At 46.0% G+C, this 19,941-nt stretch overlaps 1 protein-coding gene across 1 annotated transcript in view; it reads left to right on the forward strand.

The window, feature by feature from the left end:
* ALK (ALK receptor tyrosine kinase) overlaps positions 1-19,941 on the forward strand; it is a gene marked incomplete at its 5' end in the record, with an annotated part of 708,017 nt that overhangs the window by 378,160 nt on the left and 309,916 nt on the right. Inside the window, one exon of the mRNA XM_081254750.1 lies at positions 3,466-3,667. Coding sequence (XP_081110876.1) covers positions 3,466-3,667 — 202 coding nt within the window. The remainder of the gene's footprint in view (positions 1-3,465; positions 3,668-19,941) is intronic.

Below are 19,941 nucleotides of genomic sequence, written 5' to 3' on the forward strand. Positions count from 1 at the left end.
CCACTACACATTTTCTACATTTCTGCCTTGACTCCTCTTCCTCTCAACTCTTACACAGCTGTTTCTGCCAATATCCTTGTTTTTCTCTCCCTTTAAGACCTAGTTCAAAGGTCATCTTCTTTATGAGTTTTCCCAACTGAACCTAATGTCTCTTTCGTGGAGCCTCCCAAAGTGCTTTATCTCTTATGTGTCTTATGACTCTATAACCTCTACTTTTGAGTAAAGTTAGTGCAGACATCTCATCACCCTTATGGGACCTCGAGTTCCTTGAAAGCCAGAACTGTGTCTGGCTCATGTCTGTGTCCCCAGGGCAGAGCCAGTGGTTGGATGTTTGCTCAAAGCAGGCATCCAATAAATGAAATTTGAGGGCAGAAAGGAGTAAGGAAGCCAGTGAACAAATGGATTTGGTGCAGTACCCATCTGCCCGCCTTTCTCCCTTCCCATCTGTCTGGGCTCCTGAGATATACAACTTGCCCGCAAGGCACCCTGGCCATATTTTAGGATAAAGAATACAGTGGGACAATGAGAAAGATACAAGGGAAAGAGCACTGGTTAGGAGTCCAGAGACCTGGAGTCTGGTCGGTCTCTGGACTTTCAAATTAAAACTGGGCAAGTCATTTCCTCATTCTGATCTCCAGTCTGCTTCTCTAGAAAAGCGAGGACATTACATTAGATCATCGTAAAGTCCTTTTTTTTTAAATTATAACTTTAATATCCACAAATGAGAACTTTATATAAACTCATATAAAGTAGTTAGAATTGGCTGATAGCAGCAAGACTTGACGTGATAGTTAAAACAAGTAGAAAGTTGCTATTTTAGTTTGTAATAAATCATAGAAAAAGACAGTTTCTAGCATGGGCTCAGCAGTTGTACATTGTCAGGCTTTGTAAATGTATTAACTTTTTCCATATAGTCACAAGGTGGTTGCTACATATTAGCTGTCACAACCTCGTTCAAGGCAGCAAGAAGGAAATAGTGGTGGGAGTGACACCATTCCTTCTGTAAAGAAAGGAAACTCTTCCCAAGACACGGCCAGTGGATCTCTGCTTACAAAACTCCGTGTTCAAAGCCAAGTTCACTCTTAACTGAAATGAAGGCTTGAGACATGAACATTTAATCAGACTTATAGTACCCCACCTGGCAAGAAAGAATAATGAATTGGATGAGGAGTGGATAACCAAGAACATCAGCAGCATTGGTGTAGCCTCTTATTTATAAAAACAGTTTCACATCAAAGGATGATCCCTGTGGGGATAGAATTATTTAGAAGCACTTTTCAAAAAGTAACTAAAGGCAACCCCAATCTAAACAGTATCAGAAGCAATAGTTTACCTTATTAGAGACAAATTTTGGAAAGGCCCCTAAGTTTAAATGAGTCATATTCCTACCTAAAACACTGAATTTGTTAATATGCATTTGTTTAATTTACTTTGTTTGAATATGTTTATATAACTTCTATGTTTTCAAGGCAAAACTGGGATAGAGGAGGAGGAAAACATTTAAAAGTACCTCCAATTCCTTCTGGTCCCATTTCCTATTTTCATCTATTAATAATCCCACATAGCTTTCAATATTTAAAGTCCTTTCTAATTCTGAGTCTTTAATTCTAATTCCTTTCTTTTACCTCTGTGCCTGTGACAAGAATGTCTCCCCCATGGTAAAACAGGATAATAATATAGATTATTTACTGAGGGTTGTAAAGCACTTTTCAAAGGCCCATAGGCCATGCCGAAACTTCCCAGTAATTACAGAGGGTTCAGCTTCCAGTACTGACCCAAGTCCCTGATTCAACTCAGAAACAGTCTTGTGCTGACCTCATCCTGATTGTAACTAGAAGTCACATTTATCTACTTCTAGAATATTGCAGCTCTCCAAATTCCTGACACAATATGTGTCCTTGGAAATGCTTTGCTTCTGGTTAAGAATCCCCTTCTTTCATCTGCATCGTTCTTTATTGTAGGCTGCTAGTTCCTTTGCCTACTCGGTAAATTGGGTTATCTGCAGAAGGAGACTAATTCAAAGCGCTGGGGGGTGATTAAAGAAGGCTGAGCACTTGTTAGCTGGTTTTGACAGGAGTTGGGGATCTTGTGGGACTAGGCTTTCACTGCAAAAGGAGCAGCATCTAAAGGTCCAAAACTTCAATGCAGAGTGTAGCAAGTAAAATTAATGCATCAGAAGGAACACTGGGAACAATAAAATGGTGCCATGCTTTTATGCTGACAGTAATCCCCATGAATACAAGGTTCTTTTAGGTCTCTTGGACTGTGCTACTGGAGTTAGGGTTGGCTTGCCCCAGAGGGAAACTCTACAGGCATGGCACCAGGAGGGATTTGTAGGGCTGTCTTTGTGGAGACCAGTTGCAAATACATATGATGCATAGACTCAGGAGCTGAAATGAATCTTAAGAGATTATTGACTTCAGCCAACCCTTCCCACCCCATTTTATTAATGAGGAAACTGAAACCAGAGAAAGTTAATGCTTTACCCAAGATCACTTAGCTAGAAAGCAAAGGAGTGGGAGCCATGATCTTAGCTACATAATAAGTGAACCAAATAAGCCACCCACCTCTCAGAGAAAACCTTGAACTGGTCATAACTATTTGGGAAGCCTAGAGCCAACCCATACATTCCTGGGAAACTCTGAATTGTCCAACAGATGTCAGTTGAGTCCGAAGTTGGCTTGAGTGTGATATGGTGAACTCAGGTCAGCTCTGATTTAAACTGTGACCCATAGCGTGGCCTGAGATACCCCAGAGTGTCCTGGTTTGTGAGGTGTGGAGATAGGCTACATGGATGTTTATAAGAAGGAACTGTTGTCCTGGCTCTACTCTGGGAACGTGTACGTAGGGAGGGACTCTCTTTAGGCTGTCCTCCTCCACCAAGAACATCTTAGCACTTGGGTTGAGTTTCTGATTCTCATCACTCTTTGGGGATTAAATAATCTGTCCTAGCCTTCTGCTTCTTATGGGACTTTGTTAATTGTGCCTACTGGCTGGGAAAGAATCTGTGAGTTGTCATCTCTAACTTAGAAGACAGTCGAAATCAAATAATTGATTATTTTATAAGGGTGCCTCCTCTCTACCTAAAACTGGGTAATGTGCTCTCCATGCTTACCTCACATAATCCTCACAACCACTGAAGTAGATGTTTTCATTCCCATTTTACAGATGAGGGACCTGAGTCTCAAGAACATAGAGCTAGTAAGTAGGGGAGCTAAGGTGAGAACCTTGATCTGCCTGATGATAAAGCCCAAGTCCCAGGTCACCATCCTCTTGCCTCAGGCTTTGCTTTTTACAAAGACGACCTAAGAGAGGGGGAAGAGGGCCAGGTGTGTGTAAGGAAGGTGAGAAAGGCCTCCAGCATCGCTGACTCTGACGCCCTTGGTCTCTAAATCCCGCCACCGAGCTTGTGCTGGTCCTCCCTTCTGGACACACTGCAGAGTCACTTTCCCTGTCTCTTGGCAGGCGCCTTCCTCCTCCTCAACACCTCGATGAACTCCAAGCACACCATCTTGAGTCCATGGATGAGGAGCAGCAGCGAGCACTGCAGGCTGGCCGTCTCGGTGCACAGGCACCTGCAGCCCTCCGGGAGGTACGTCGCCCAGCTGCTGCCCCACAATGAGGCTGGAAGAGAGATCCCCTTGGTACCCACTCCAGGAAAGCATGGGTAAGTCCTTCCCCATGTTCAAGATCCATTATGTAAATGGAGATTTGGCTTTTGGCTACAAATTCCCAGAACACCGTGGAAATTTGACACATACTTAATTGACATCTATTTAAAACTCACAATCTTCCTTTAATGGGTAGGGTCCAGATTGAGCCATTACTGCTAATATTCCCTGCATGGTGTCTTGGGCACTGATCTGTGGGATCCTCTGGCTGCCCAGGCTGACGGTCCTTCCAGAGGCCAGAGGACCAGCTGGCAGAGTGGACATTTAATGAGTGGGTATTAAAGATATTCGTTTCCCAAAGTCTAGATGGAGCCAAGAAGAAAACAGCCAAGGGGAGTGTTAAAAGGCCAATACGAAAGTAATTTATTATGCTGGAAACTGGGTTGTACCAGAAGAAATTTGGCAGGAAGGGAGAGAGCACACAGTTGTGGCTGCCCAGGCAGGTCCTACAGCAGTGTGGGACGCCACAGCAGAATAGGTCAGGGATGCCACACGGCATCAGTTCAGGAGAGGAACATGACTTGCTCTAGAACCTCTAAGGCTTACACAACATTGAAGTCATACCCAATACCCATGTCCATGAACTTAAGCCTCCTGGACACACTCAACATGCTTCCTCAGTGACCCATCAGGCCTCTAGAAGTAGTGACACTGGAAAGCAAACCTGAACAAGGGAATCTCTGTGCCTGCCTTTTTTCTCATTCCATAAGACTTCAGTTTTGAGGGGTCCCTGCTCCGATAATCAACAAGAGTGAGAGATCCTTCTTTGTGGCGCGTTTGCTAGAGAAAGACCTCACATTTTTCCCTCTAAGAAAATACGTTTCAGAAAGGCTCCATGTGAACAATGATACTACCCATCTCCATGGTGTGCTGGGTCAGTGGGGACATCCTTCCCACTGCAATTCCCATAAAGCTATATGGCCTCCTTGTTCATTTCTTGAAAGTCTCCACCCCACTCCCCTGCTACTGGCCCATCTGTATTTATTTGTGTTTCAAAGAACTACAAGCTGCTACAATCCCAGCAGGAATGAAATCTTGGCTTCAAGAAAGGTGTTCTCCTCATACCTAAGCTCGTGTCTATCTTCTTGCCTCTGAAATGTCTCATTGGACTGGCTGGGAGGGGCCCAACCACCAATTGTGTCTGTTCACCAGAAACCAGGAATGTCAGGTGTGTGAGCTGCCCACTGTTAGGGATGAGCCGTCTTCTGATGGCCAAGCCTCCCTCCAGCATAGCCTCCTTTTCTTGTGAGAAGCCCTAGATGGCATGGTCTCCCATCCATGGGTGGGGATGGCGGTGGCCTCGGCTGCAGTGCCATCCTGTATGTGTTTGCCCAGCCCCATGAGCTGTTTGTTTTGACTTCTGCTCAACATTCCTGCCCCACCAAGCCTGACAGAGACCAGAGAGTGCTGCCTGGGGCTGCTGGGACTTCAGGCAATCAATCTGTTGAGGTGCTAGGTAGCGGGTAGGGAGACACTGATGTCACAGGTGGACATGGAGTTTGGGGTCTCCCTGAAATGCAGGCTGAATGAGCATGTGTGTGAGAGGACAAGTGCTGCAGGATTTCAGCACTTCCTAAGTAGCAGGGCCTGGTCCCTGTCTAGCATCCTCAGGAAAACGATAGCGCCTCGGTGTGACGAGCCACGGGGGCTTGCTAAGAGCTTTCCCCTCTTTATCTTCCTGTGCTCATAACTACCGAGTTCCCATTAACAAACAGGAAAACTGAGGCAGAGAGAGGAGGTAGGCAGCCTATTTATAATTGCCTTAACTGGACCCTAGGTCTCCCCTTTCCTCATTCGGGCTGCTTTTGGGAAACCCATAGCCCCTCAGCAGGAATTCAGGGGGTAAAGGATGGGGTTGGGAAAGAGGAAATGGAAGATGAAGGAACCTTGCAAAAAGAGCTGATCTAGATTCTTTGGAGAGCCAGGGAGCATGTGATGGCAGCCTTTCCTCCACATGTGGTGAGAACAAGGAGACCAAGACTGCACGGTGCTGGAGGCTGTGAGCTTCCCCTGAGGCTGCCCTGGCTGCCAGGCTCCGTGCCCACCCTGCTGGCCAATGCATTTTCTTCCCAGCGTGACTCTTCCATCACCAAGATTGGTCTGCCCCCTGGAGGGTGGGAGCTGAGGCAGGAGAAAGGGAGCAGGGGTGCTGGGCAAGCCCATTGACCTGATGGCTTTGCTAGGGCTGCCCCTACATCTTCAGGGGCTTTGCCTCAGGCCAAGCTCCGTGCGTCTTGTGCCGAGATGTTCTCCCCTCTCCCTGGCAGGGCCATCGTGGAGTCTGGTGATGAGCAAGAGTGATTCCAGTTTAAATTAAAGATGCCTGAGCTAGCCTCCCCACTAACAAGATCAGCGTGGTGAGGGCACAAGGGGGCAGCTGAAGGGGCGACCCGTAGACTGCTTTGCTGCGTGGAGGAGCTCTGCTGCCCGGGCCTGGCAAGCTGCAGGTCACAGGCACTTGTCCAGCAACTCAGAGAGCTCTGGCTATTCATGTTGGCTTGGATCTGAGTTGCTCAGCCTTGGTACTATGGACGTCTAGGGCCAGATAATTCTTTTTGTGGGCACTGTACTGAGCATGGTCCTCGGCTTCCCAGGCCTCTACCCACTAGATGCCAGTAGCACCTCCCCTGGTTGTGACAAGAAAAATGTTTCCAGACATTGCCAAATGTTTCCTGGGGAGCAAAATTTCCCCACTGAGACCACTGAAATAAATAAAGCATTTTAGAACAGGGAGGAGCCCTGGGATTTACCCAGTTCAACCATGTCAGTTCACAGGTGTGGGAACTAAGGCCAGGAGAGGTAAGGGACTTGCTCCCTGTCACATGATGAGTGTCAGTGTTGGGAGGCAAGTGTCTTGAGCCCTAGACTCATGTGTATGTGCCAGCCACTGTACCAGGTACTGGGTTTCACAGACACATAAGGCCCATCCCTACCCTATAACAATAATACCCTATAACTATAGTAATTGTTATTACTATTACAATAGTAATAACTATTGTTAACACTAATTACACACTTCCTAGATGTGCTAGCCAATCACTGCTGTGCACTATACATGCCTTTTCTTATTTGATACTCAACAACACAATGAAGCAGATACTGTTATTATCTTCCATTTCACAGATGAAGAAATTCAGTGAAGCCAAATAACTTGCCCAGGGTCACTGGCTAGACAGGGAGGAGGGGGTCTGAACCTAACCAGCCTAACTTCAGACTATTTTTACCCGTTGCTGGAAGAGCTCAGTTGGACCACAGTAGTGCAGCAGAAAAATTATTATGCCCTTGAATCAAAACCCTAAATTTAAGTCCTATTTCACTATTCAATCGTCAGTTCAATGAACAATCATTTATTGGGTATTTTGTATTTGTTAGGACCATAGAGGTGATAGGGATACAGAGGCCAGCCTTTGATGGTTTATGAAAGGATATTCCATGAATGAGCTCTATGACCTGAGGCAAGTTCCATCCCCACCTAAGCCTTGGTTTCCCCAACTGTAAAGTGGGGTTGATGATGCTGGCCCAGCTCACATGGTCACGTGGGGTCATGTGGAGTCATGTGGGGTCATGTGGGGTCAGTGCAATTAAGGATGTGAAGGGCTTTGCACACTCTGAGCAGGATGCAAATGTAGGAGGCCATTACTTAATACCCTCACCTGCTGTGCCCTGCTCTGCTTACAATTGGGGATCGCAGAGGACTGAGACTCGTCTGCTCTCTGATTATGGAGCCAGTGTCAGACTCAAGAATCTGTTGGTTTTGAGGTTCTTGGCAGTTTGCCCCGCTGGAAGCTCATTCCCTTTAATATCAGAGATGACCCCAGCAGCCCAGTGATCAGTGTGGTGAAATCTTGGCGGTGATGAGAGTGATGACTACAGAGGGCTTCCTCTCAGAGCAGAACATGGTGGTTCGGGGACCGCTACTGGAAGAACAACATTCGGCATTTGTAGTGACGAGGAAGGGAGATGTCACAGCAAAGTCGGCTGGGGAGAGCCTGACTCAGAGGAAAGCCAAGTCAGAGGCCACCAAGTCCCCAGGAAACCACTAAGTCGTGAGCACTCGGTGCAGCAGCCTGCGTGGAGGCACGGGAGGCTGGGGGAGGCTGCTGGGGAACCCCAGCAGCTGCCCCCCTCCTCATCGCCTGGAAGGCCACAGCAGCGTGCGTGACATCTAAATGATTCAGAGCGCGAGCGCCTGAGTCTGCCAAGGTGGCCTGGCTCGGCCCAGGGCCTCCCAGGGGACAGCCGATGACGCGTGCCTGGCCTGCTCATCTGCCCGGCCAGAATGGCCACAGAAGCAAGGAAGCAGAGAAATGGGCTGTCAGACAGCCAGCCCCGCTGGCCACAGAATCCAGCAGGCAGAGGACATCTTAACTCTGAATTAGAGGCCACGAAGTTCCATGAATTGAATGAATATAATAATACCTATTTAATATGATGAGTCGTGAAACGGCATGAGGAAGATGGCTCACCTTGTGCCCAACTGTGGTAGATACTTAATACGTGCTAGATCCTTCTCACTCATAATTCATTTAACTCCCGTGGATGGAGCGCCACCGTGTAATAGGTGCTAGGAGTACACAGCCGGAGATGACACAGGCACGGCTTTCAAGGAGCATCCAGTCCAGTAAGGGATAAACAAGTTAAAACATCTGCTTAGGCAGATGTTTTTAAATTAGGGCCCAGAAATTTTAACAGGCTGAGCTAAGATCACTGGCCAGCAAAGCCAGCACAGGCAGCCCAGCTCCTGCTTCTGCCTCCAGCACGTCCCTGCCTTTCAGCTGAAAGCTGTTCTAGAAAGCAGTCAGCAGCAATGGGCAGTGTGAAATCGGCGCCTTCCTGGACCCAAGAACACAAGCACAAGGGTTGGCGGTGTCTCAGGCTGTAAGAGCGACTCTCCAGGCCTCCTTCCAGGACGTCGTCACGAGTCTTCCTTCCTCTTCACGCACACAGTTTCTCCTGCAGCCTCGGGTGTCTGGGGACTTTATTATGTGTGACCAGAACTACACAGTGTGTAGAGGAAAGAATTGGACACTGAGGGGATAGAAGTTGCCAATCTTTTGAATTACTAATTCTTGAAAAGATGTTTTAAACCTAAAGGATTTGGTGATAGCCGGGCTCGAGCCAAGATAAGCGGTCAGGGCCTTTTCACAGCACAAACAAGGCTCATTCCAGTGGGTAGCAGAGAAACAAGATTCTTCATGGCATGAAGCTTCACCTTTCTGTGGGAGCTTAACCCCTACACTCAAAGGAGACTTGAATTCCATCTGTCCCATTGATTTCCTGATGTGGGAAGCCAGGCCTAGAGGCCTGATGAGTTACGATGAAGGTCAAAGTGCAGGCTCCTGACAAAGCCAGGACTCACACCCATGTTGGACCCCAGAGCCCAGTCCTCCTGTGCTCTCGTTTGTCTGTCTCCTAGCTGAATAGATGCATCAAGAAATTCTCAAATTCATTGCCCTTAGATTAAAAACTGCAGCCCCCTGCCCAGGTGAAGAAAAACCCATGTCCGTGCTGTGTACCCACACAGCTGCCTTGTTTATTTAAACCAGTCAGTTCTGACCAAAGATCCGAGCTTTAAAACCAGAAACAATCCTAATGGGAGACCTGCCGAAGTAATTTAACCCAAAGCGATATTGATTCGTGGGCGTCAGGAAGTGTGCTGTCAGTCGGGGCTCCGCCGCTAATTTGCAGTGTGGTAATAGAACAACCACAGCTCTTCCCTGCCTCAGCTTCTTACCTCCTGAAGTGGAGATTCCAGTGCCCCCGCCCCTTCCTCCATCCTGCAACGCCAACACGCCGCCTCAGGTTGCCACTCAGGATGGAAGAGCAGGAAATGCTAGACTCTACGTACGGGCCCCCCAGTCTGGCACACAGGACAGTTACCCACTACTGACCCACAGAGACCTTCCACCGCTAATGTACAGAACCCTGGATTTTCCTGTAAACAGACCGGTTGGTCTCAGCAGGCTGAGTGAGGCACAGGCTCAGGGTAGGGCAACGTGGAAAGATGACGCAGGGCATTTGCTTCTGAAAAGATGCCTGACTGCCTTTGCCAGGCTGTGCTAGGTTTAACTTCTGTCAGCCCAGGGCACTGTGGCAGGTCCGGCCAGCGTGGGGAAACCAGAGGCCTGTGGCATTCAGCATCCCCGGCCAAAGTTCTCCTCAGATACTGATAACAGGATAAACGCGATCAGGAATTTAAAAAGGTGATCATTTATTGAAATTGATGCCCTTGAGTGGCAGTGTCACAATGCTTTAATTTCAGACCCAGCTTCTTCTCACTTTCAAAGTCACTCATAGTGTCAGCTTCTCCCTTTTCCCCTTGGTCTGAATAACACACTAATAAATATACAATAAGGGCTTTAATGTCTGGGTGATTTACACTAAAAAGAGAGAGCCATTCACAGGCTTTAAAGATGATTTTTAAAAGCCTTAAAACTCACACCTAGGCTTGTCAGGGACATATTTCCCGGACACCCTGTCACGGGAACAGTCGTGCAGCCGGAAGCTCTCTGAGCAGAGGTGGTCGTGAGATTCCAGTCCTAAGTGTGCGGAGAGGTAGGCCCCACACACAGTGTGGGCTTGGGCAAGTCTCTGAGTCTCTGGGAGCCTCAGCTTTCCTATCTGTATAATGGTAATAACCGAACCACCTCATAGGGCGGTTGTGAAGTTAAATTAGATAATGCAGGGTGGGTGTTCCCCTCACCCCCTCCCAGCTGCCCCTCTCAGGGCTCCCGAGCCAGCCTTCCTCCAGGCTGCTCAGGGTTGTAGGGGAGTGGGTGTAAGAAGGGCCAAGGTTAGCAATTTCATGCCCCTCGGAAAGATCTAGGTTGCACCCCAAAGTACCAGTCCCACTGACTGTGCCTGGATGTATCGTATTTCTCACCCCTTTGAGTAGTAATATTGAAACAGTGATTAAATGCTAGTCTTCTCTAGCACGTGGATTTTAAGCCATCGAGATAGTAGGTCTCAAGTCTTTGGGGTACAAATCAGAGCCACACAGTTTACAAAATCCATACAGCTGAATTCCCTCCCAGTTGATTCTGATTTTATTAGTCTTGGGAAGGGGCATGAGCATAAGAATTTTTAGAAAGCGCCACCGGGATTCTGATGTGCATCAAAAATTAAGAATGACGGCTAATATCTCAGTTTGACTTGCTTGGTCACATAAGCGGGTGGCTTTCTATAACTATTTACTAAACACGAAGGAGAAAAGTTAAAAAGAAAGCTTGGAGAGGAGAGATGGACTTGTGTGCAGGGTGGAGAGTCATTTCTCTCTCCCTTATGGGTAGACATCCTAGTGACAAGGTTATCCAAGCCTGGCCTGATCCTGCCTGCTGTGCAGCCCCCAAGCTGGGGTAGCTGGGTGTATCCCAGGTCATGGATGGGACTGATCTCCACTGGTTGGTCTTCTCAGAACACATCTGTTATTCTTTCTTCAAAAGGACTGTGGCTTTCAACACCATGGAGACTGAGAAGAATACATAGTGGACTAGAGAGAGCCTGACCTTTTAGAGTCAGAGGGAGTCTCCATCCCATCTATCCATCCATGCATTTATCCACCCATCCATCCATCCATCCATCCATCCACTATTCACCCACCATCTACCATGCATCTTGTTCTTCAGAATGCCATATATTGTCTCTCATCTAGTTCCCAGGTTAACAGCAGAGCCATGGCACTCTTTTTGTTCTTAGGAGGTAGACACTATGTTGTCAATATTCACGGTAAATATCTGCACAGTGCATGTTCAGGGTACCAGGTACATCAACATCCATCGACTCATTTCATCTTCACTGCAATCTGTGTCGTATATATTATTATCCTCATTTTACAGATGAGTAAACTGAATCTGAGTGATGAGTAAACTGAATCACTGAAAAGAGGTTCAGTGATTTGTCCATAGTCATGGGTAACACACAGGGGAACACAGATCTTCTGTGTCTTTTTTAAATCTCATGTTATTTCCCCGAGGAAGCCTTGTAGTTGAACCCTTGTAGCGCACCTGGCTCTGAGGAAATTAAGACCTGTTCTCAACCAGTCAGGAAAAGCTCATCTGATTTGGTCATCTAGTTCTGGGCCACGCGCCTTGAAGCTAGAGTCCTTGGTTTGTACATCTTCTTATTCTTCGCAGTGCCTGGCACGGCATCTAGCACATAGAGGGTGTTCTGTGTTAGGTGAACGGACACCAGATCAGTTTACAATAGTTCTGTGATGCAAGTCTTCTTAAACCTAAGCTCTGAAAATTAAAAGTTCAGTCTGAGATCAGAGAAGAGTCTCCAGTCAGTCAAAAGAAAAAAAGTACTTCTCCCCACCCTCTGCCCATGCCCAGGGATAGATGTGTGATTCTCCCTGGGGCTCAGGAAGCAGCTGTCAGAGTATACTTCAACTGTGAAGGTTGCCACTAAGTACAAAGGACAATTCCTTTCCTGGCAGGTACAACTTTTACTCACGATTGCTTTCATTGATGGGCGTCAAGAAAAATAAATGAAAAGACCATCGGCTTCTGCCAGTTTTGACCTTCGAGATTTGACAGCCCAAGGCTTGTAGTGGGGCTCTTTTGAGCTGATTGCTTTCATTTTCCCACTGTGCCCTGGATATTTGATGGATTGAACACTAGGAAGATGAGAGAATTGTGAATACCTGTAAACCCCTCAGCTTGTCAAAATGGCATTCTGGCAAATTCCATAATGATAAATATATGTTATATCCAAAGAGAAGTCAAAATGCATAAAAACAATCACTTCTCATCTCAGGAGTGCTTACTGAGCTTCACTGTTGCCCAGTGGGGAGGGAGATATTAAGAATAGGTGGAGGAATTAGGTGATACACCACTGGTGTCAAGGAATTCACCCATTCATTCTATCATGTGTTCTGTCAACAAACGTTTATGAGTCTTACTCTGTCCCAGGCACTGGTTGGACTCTGATGGTTCATCCTGCCTTCAAGGGGCTCAGAATGAGGTTTGGTGTTGGACGACATCAGAGACAGTTGCAATGCTGTGGTGGGTGTGTGCCCAGGTGCCACGGAGGTGCTGGTGACAAGCTGGCATGGAGAAGACAACTGAGCTGGCTCTGATGGGAGAAGGGAAGTGGTCAGGCGGACAGTGAGAGGAAGGCACCCCATACAAAGGGGACACATACGCCAAGGCCTGGCAGCCTGAGAAAGGAGGTGGTGTGCTGGGGCCGCGTGATCGCTCCGCCACCCTGCCCCATCCAGTCTCTCAGCGTGCCCAGACTCTCAGGTGTATGTCCCACTGGCTTGTGTGGCAACAGAACCCATCCATTCCCCACCGAGGCAGTCTCCAGACAGAAGCGTCTCTTGACCCCCACCCCTAGCCCACCTCTTCTTGTAACAAACATCCTGCTACAAGTGCTCAAAAGATTTCACCCTGGGTCCAGGCACTTTTCATACTTTCTCTTTCCCTCTGATAGGACCTACCTCCCTGGAGACAGTCCATGTATGCAACTATTTTCTGCTCCAGCACAAGTGGATTTCAGCATACAAGCTCTTTATGCTTTTTGGCTACTGTTGGCTCAGACCCCAGGACTCTCCTGTCATCTTTCCTTCCTCCCCTCCTTCTCCTTTGCAGGAAGAGTAGCTAAGGCAGGTTATTCCTCATGGATTGCCCTCCATCTCATTCTCTTCCAGAGATCCTTATTCATTCTTCAGCACTAAGGTTAACTTAACTAAGGTTCAAAGCCTTAGTTAAGAGCTGATCAACCAAGGGATTTCACATTTAAAAGGCTTTACAAAAATCTACACACAGATTTGGTGCAATGTCTCTTCCTGAGAGAATCTTACATCACTCAACTCCAAGAGGAGAGTTCCCACTGCTTTCAGATTACTGATAGCTTTCCCTCTGCCAGTGGGTAAGTCTTGTGGTGGCAAGAAAGGGGAGGGCTTGAAAGGAAGGCCACAGCTTTCGAATAGAGCAGGCTGAGCCCAGGCGTGAGAACTACCATTGCCAGTGGCTTGGATATTTCTTGAGGCCATTCACCCAAAGGCACCAGGTTACCTGAGTGTCTGGGGCCTTCCTCCACCCACAGGGTAACTTTGCTCAAATGACTGGTGAGCAGTGGGCCTCTGAGGAGAGAGTCTGTTTCCTCTGTGGCCCTGCTGCTTGACTCAGATTTTCAGTCCATTTGAAGGAGTGTGAGGGAGAAGCCAGAGCCAAATTGTTACTCTGTGTTGTACTGTTAATTCTGTGGAATGTTCCTTGAAGCCTTTGAGGATGATAACCTCAGTGACTCTTCCTGGGTATTAGGAAGTCCCAACGGAGCAAATCAAGACCTTAAGGAGAGAACTGGCAGGTGAATATTGCAGGCTGTTGTTCATCCTTTGCTTCAAACCCTTCAGTAAAACCCTGTCCAACCCAGGCTCAAGTCTGAGGTCATTGGCATGGCACCAACCCTGACCTGGCCCCGCCTCTCTTGAGCCTGCCTCACCCCATTCCCTTAGGCCCGTACTTCATTTACATCAACTACTTACAGTTGCTCCCAAGTAGAGCAAGTTGTTTCAAGCCCTCTTGTCCCCCTCCACACACACACACACCTCCCTGACCACCACATACAGTCTTTCTCCTCTTTCAAGAATGAATCTCTTAGTTCCTCTTCCATCAAGCCTTTCCTGAGACTCTACACCCACCCCAAGTCATGTTAATTACACTGTCCTTTGCACCAACTTTTGTTGCCTGTTCCACATCTCTATTAGAGCTCTCAGCACTGTACCACATCTGTTTCTTTACATGTCTTTCTCACCAAGTAGGCTCCCTAAGAATAAGGATGGGCATTTTTTGTCATTGTATCTCCAGTGCCTAGCACAGTGCCTGACTCATGGTGTATGTTCAAGAAATGCTATCTAGGGACTTCCCTGGCAGTCCAGGGGTGAATACTCCACGCTTCCACTGCAGGGGGACGCAGGTTCGATCCCTGGTTGGGGAACTAAGATGCCGCATGGCACAGCCAGAAAAAAAGAAAGAAAAAGAAATGCTAACTAAATGAACAAACTCTCAAATTAATTGGGCCAAGAACTCTTCAAGAACTTAAGATATAGTTTTAAGGGGAAAAAAATGCACCTAGAAAGCTCTTGACCAAAATTTTACCTCTATCTTCCACAACAACTTACTTCCTTCTACCCAACCCCAAATATATTGACTATCCTCAGCCTGTGTCATCTTCATTTGTAGCCTAACCATCCCACACTGCTAAGCAAATGCCGGCATACATTAGCCTCAGAAATAAGTGGTTCCAGTGTTTTCTGATTACCCCCCTGTGATCCTTTTATCCTTCCCAATTTTCTAAGTAATTTCCTATATATTTTTTCTATGTGTCCTAATCTTCCACAAGAGACTTCTACTTGGTACTTTTCCCCCAATTTCTCCCTTTCCTTAGTTTACTACTAGTCTTTACATCCCCACTTTAAGCACACTGGCTCCTGTTGAGTTTTTTATCATTTCACACAAGCTAGGATGAATTCTAGTTGCATTCTCTCCACTGTTCCTTGAATATCCCCTCCATTATCTTGTTTTTCTCTCCCAGGACTACCATTCCTCCCTGACTGCATGGAATTTTATTCATTATTCTATCTCTATCGGATGTTTTCCTGCAGGCCTGAGAGAGACTCCTCTGTCTGGAGTTTTGCAGCCTGGTCACTCTCCATAGGAAGCCTCTTGGTGCCCATTGGGTCATCGTCTCAATAGACCTAGATGATTTCCATTTCTAAAAATCCCCATTTGTCTGTCATCTTTCTTGATTAACCTTCTGTTACCTTGTCTAAGTTGTCTAACTGGCCTCTGGGGTGTGGGGAGCCAGTGACAGCAGATTCATTGTGTATGGAATGTGAGCCAGATGAGTTTGGTGGTTGACAAAGCCAGAAGTCAGATAAAAACAAAAACACTTGCATTTCACTGTATGTCCATGGTCCTTGGGTCCTTGGCCTTCTTCTGTGGCTGCCTCTCCAAGTTCACATTCCCACTTAACCATTTATGCTAAGATGGGTTAAAGGCATAGTCTAGCTAGCAGAACTTGGAAAATATTTCAGTCATAGAATTATCAAGCATTAAAGAACCTTAAAAGTTATTGAATTCATGATACAGCCACTATGGAGAACAATGGAGTTTCCTTAAAAAACTAAAAGTAGAACTACCATACGACTCAGCAATCCCATTACTGGGCATGTACCCTGAGAAAACCATAATTCAAAAAGAGTCATGTACCACAATGTTTATTGCAGCTCTATTTACAATAGCCAGGACATGGAAGCAACCTAAGTGTCCATCAACAGATGAATGGATAAAGAAGATGTGGCACATATATACAGTGGAATATTACTTAGCCATAAAAAGAAATGAAATTGAGTTATTTGTAGTGAGATGGATGGACCTAGAGACTGTCATACAGAGTGAAGTAAGTCAGAAAGGAAAAACAAATACCATATGCTACCACATATATATGGAATCTAAAAAAAAAAAAATACAAAAGACAATGGTTCTGAAGAACCTAGGGGCAGGACAGGAATAAAGACTCAGATGTAGAGAATGGACTTGAAGACACGGGGAGGGGGAAGGGTAAGCTGGGACGAAGTGAGAGAGTGGCATGGACATATATACACTACCAAATGTAAAATAGATATCTAGTGGGAAACAGCCACATAGCACAGGGAGATCAGCTCGGTGCTTTGTGACCACCTAGAGGGGTGGGATAGGGAGGGTGAGAGGGAGATGCAAGAGGGAGGAGATATGGAGATATATGTATATGTATAGCTGATTCACTTTGTTATACAGCAGAAACTAACACACCATCGTAAAGCAATTATACTCCAATAAAGATGTTAAAAAAAAAGTTATTGAATTCAGCCCCTTTGCCACCCCTAACCAATGCAAGATCCTCTTCCTAAGCTCCTCTGACTTTAGCTCACCTGGCTCCAACCAGTAGAACACTCACCATCTTGCACAGCAGACCACCCCATCACGGGGCAGCTAAAGCTGCTAGGAAAAACTTGCTAATGGCCCCCTCATTGGCTTTGTTCCCTTGGAAAGTTATTGAACGTCTCTAAAAAGTTATTTAATTTCTTCAAGCCTCTGGTGTCTCATCCACAAAATGGGAACAGTAATACCTACCTTATAGGATCTTTGTGAGGATTATTGCTTTGAACAATGATAGGTAATATATATTGAGTGCTTACCATGGTCATAGCACCAAGGCATATGATTGCATTTAATACCACAATTTCCCTATGAAGTAGTACTATGATAATGTGTACAAGGCACCTAGGATCATTTGAGTAGACAATATATGTTAGTCCCTTTCCCATTTCACCATTATCTTGATCCTCTATTTCTCCTCTGAAATCACACAGAACAAGCCTACTTTCTCCTAACAAGGCAGTTTTTCATTTGAGAATAGTTTTCATGTCTCTTCTTAACTTTTTTCCCCAGGCTAAACAATTTTATTTCTTCTATAGCATATTTTCCAGAGCCACATTCTTCCAATGTGATCTTACTAGCGAAGGGGTAAGGGACTTATTCTTCAGTGATCTGGAAAACCCCACCCACCAATATAGGGTAAACTTGACTCTTTCTTCCACTAGCTGTATCTACTGTTTGAAACCCAGACACCCGAAAGTTGACACCATTAGGAACCAGGGAGGCTGCCAGAGCATTCCATCAAAGTCATGTCTCAGACTGTTCCCATCGGTTTTCGCCGATGGAGAATCCTCATGTTTCTCTTGCAAAGAATGCTTTTGTTTACTACTGACATTCCCCAAAATGTCTGATTCAAAAAGAAATTTAATTCCGGCCCCAGCTTTCACGTCATCTTGCTTTGTCTGTCATCCTTGTGGTCTGCCAGTTTTGCCCCTTTGTTCCCCTAATTGCCAGAGACATTTTTATACTGAGTATATTGCATCAGGCTCACTGCAAAATGAATCAATTTGGAAAGAGTATGAGCTGCACTGTTGTCTTAAGTGTGCATTAACATTTAGATGTGTTATTTAAAACAGGTCTGGGGTTAGTGCCAGGGAGACAGCCTCATGACTATTCTGACTCACTCTCTGTGGCTGAACTTCACAGAAGGGAACTGGGGAACCCTGTAACCGATCACCAGCCCTGTTTATTTCTCCATCCCTCTAGGGAAGGCTGAACTAGGTGAGATCTTTTAAGAGCTCAGATTTGGGAACTTGATTGACAAACTGAGTTTGACTTGGTGATCTCTGAGTGAAACACAGCTGGAAGTAGGAGACGACGGGGTGGGTGTTGGTGGCAGCATCTCTTCCTCTCCCATGATCCATCAGACACACGCATGACATCTAGGTTTAAGCGCAAACCAGACAGCCAGAGTCCTTGGCAGTAAAACATAGCACACACAAAGAAACAAAACACACCAGCCACCCTCTCTAGTGTAAAAATTAAACAATGCTCTGGAAACCAGTGAAAAAGAAAAGCTGCCATCCGGATGATCAGGTGGTGATTCAATGAGCTCATTCTTTTACCATCAGGAAAGTCAGGTAATATCTCCATTAGTAGCAGAAGGCTTAAAAATTGGAGAGAGTGGCAACACCAGGACAATTGTCTGATTTATGCTTTCTCAATCACCTGAGCTCATGGCCTAAACTGGTAATGGACTCCATCCATCAAAAAATTATCCCATCTGGCATCCTGGTTTCTGAAGAAATCTGGACGTCCTCGTAGAGAATTGACTAAATGATATAATGTGTGTGAAAGCCCTTAGCGCAGTTCCTCAGTAAAAGGGGGTTGAATCCATTCAGTCTATTTTAATTTTATATTCAGAGATATGATGGTGCATTAGATTACACAAGAGAAATAAAATATCAATTGTATAATGCCATAATTAAGATCTCAAAGCCTGAGATGTACGACTATGAGGATTGTAAGGATGGCACCTTCTCAGGGAGATCTGCCGGACATCTCTGTCCCTGTGTGTCCCTTCTCTCTTAGCCCCTAAGGCTCTTTGTGAGTAATGGCTCCAGTCTCATGGAAAGTCACCAACTATGTGCATTTCTGCCCATTTCTCTCAGTGGAGCCCCAACTTCATGCAGGCTTTCATTTTGGTGTCTACAGAGTCCAAAACAGTGCCTGGCACACAGTACATATTCAATAAATATTTGTTGACTGAGAAATATTTCCTAATAGAGCTCAAAAATATTGTCATGCTTATTTCTGAATTGAAGTATATGATAGGTAAGGGTATCTGCCTCTGTGCTAGGCAGGCAGAAAGCTGTAGAATCTCTGACCAGAGATAGAACACAATGCATAAAGACCACTGCTGCCACTTGCATAGCACTCACTATATGGGGGGCATCATTCTAAGAGCCTTTACCTATATTTACCTATTTAATCTTCACCATAGTTCTGTGAGGTAACACTGTTATTATCCCCATTTTATGGATGAAGACACTGAGTTTGCCCACAGTCCCACTAGTACTGATCAGAGCTGGGATTTGAACCCACAGGGTCTCACTCCAGAGCCCAGGGAAGGGGAGGGGAAGGAGGATCAGATCTGCGCTCCAACCAAGTCCCCAGTAGTGCACTTAGTTCCTTTTATTTATAGGCAAAATTGAATAACAAACCACTAAGGGGAGGGACACAAACATAACATTTTGCTGGATAAACTGAGGCAGGATGGAGATAAGGAAGTCTGCATGCATTCTGCTGCTGTGTGGGAACCCCCGCTGAGCTAGGACCCAGACTCCTGCTCTCCCACTGCCCGAGCCCCAACCCCCAAATCACTGGACCCTGCCCTCCTCAGCCCTGCTCAGTCAGGCTTGAACTGACCATTCACATCTGTGTGAATAGGATTTCCAAAAGCTCTAGAGGAAAAGTGCAAAAAATCTGTCTCTTTTCCAATTGGCTCTGAAAATATCTTCCTCTAATTGAACTTTCCCCTCTTGCTAATGCCTTTTGATGCGTGCACTTAATTGCTTTTAAACAGGAAGCTGTTGTGATCAGAGAATTCAGAGTTACATCTGCATCTTTTGTGCTGAAACTATTTTACCATACGCTTTTAAAGCTGGTTACAGGTTGACTTTGATGAGAGCAATGTAGGTCTCACCGGTCTTACTATAATTAGTTGCCTGCTTACATGACTGGGGAGAGAAAATTATTTAGTGATTCTTACTTCTAAAAGAAAATCCACAAGCGTGTTTCCCACAACCACATAATTCCATTCTGACCCCCATCTTGGTTAGATCTTGCACCATGGCCCACCTCCCCCTCTCTTTCTGTCCAGGGTTGCCTTTCTCTTTGCCTTCATT

Source organism: Mesoplodon bidens (assembly GCF_964165515.1).
Source record: "Mesoplodon bidens genome assembly, chromosome: 14".
NCBI classification, from domain to species: domain Eukaryota; kingdom Metazoa; phylum Chordata; class Mammalia; order Artiodactyla; family Ziphiidae; genus Mesoplodon; species Mesoplodon bidens.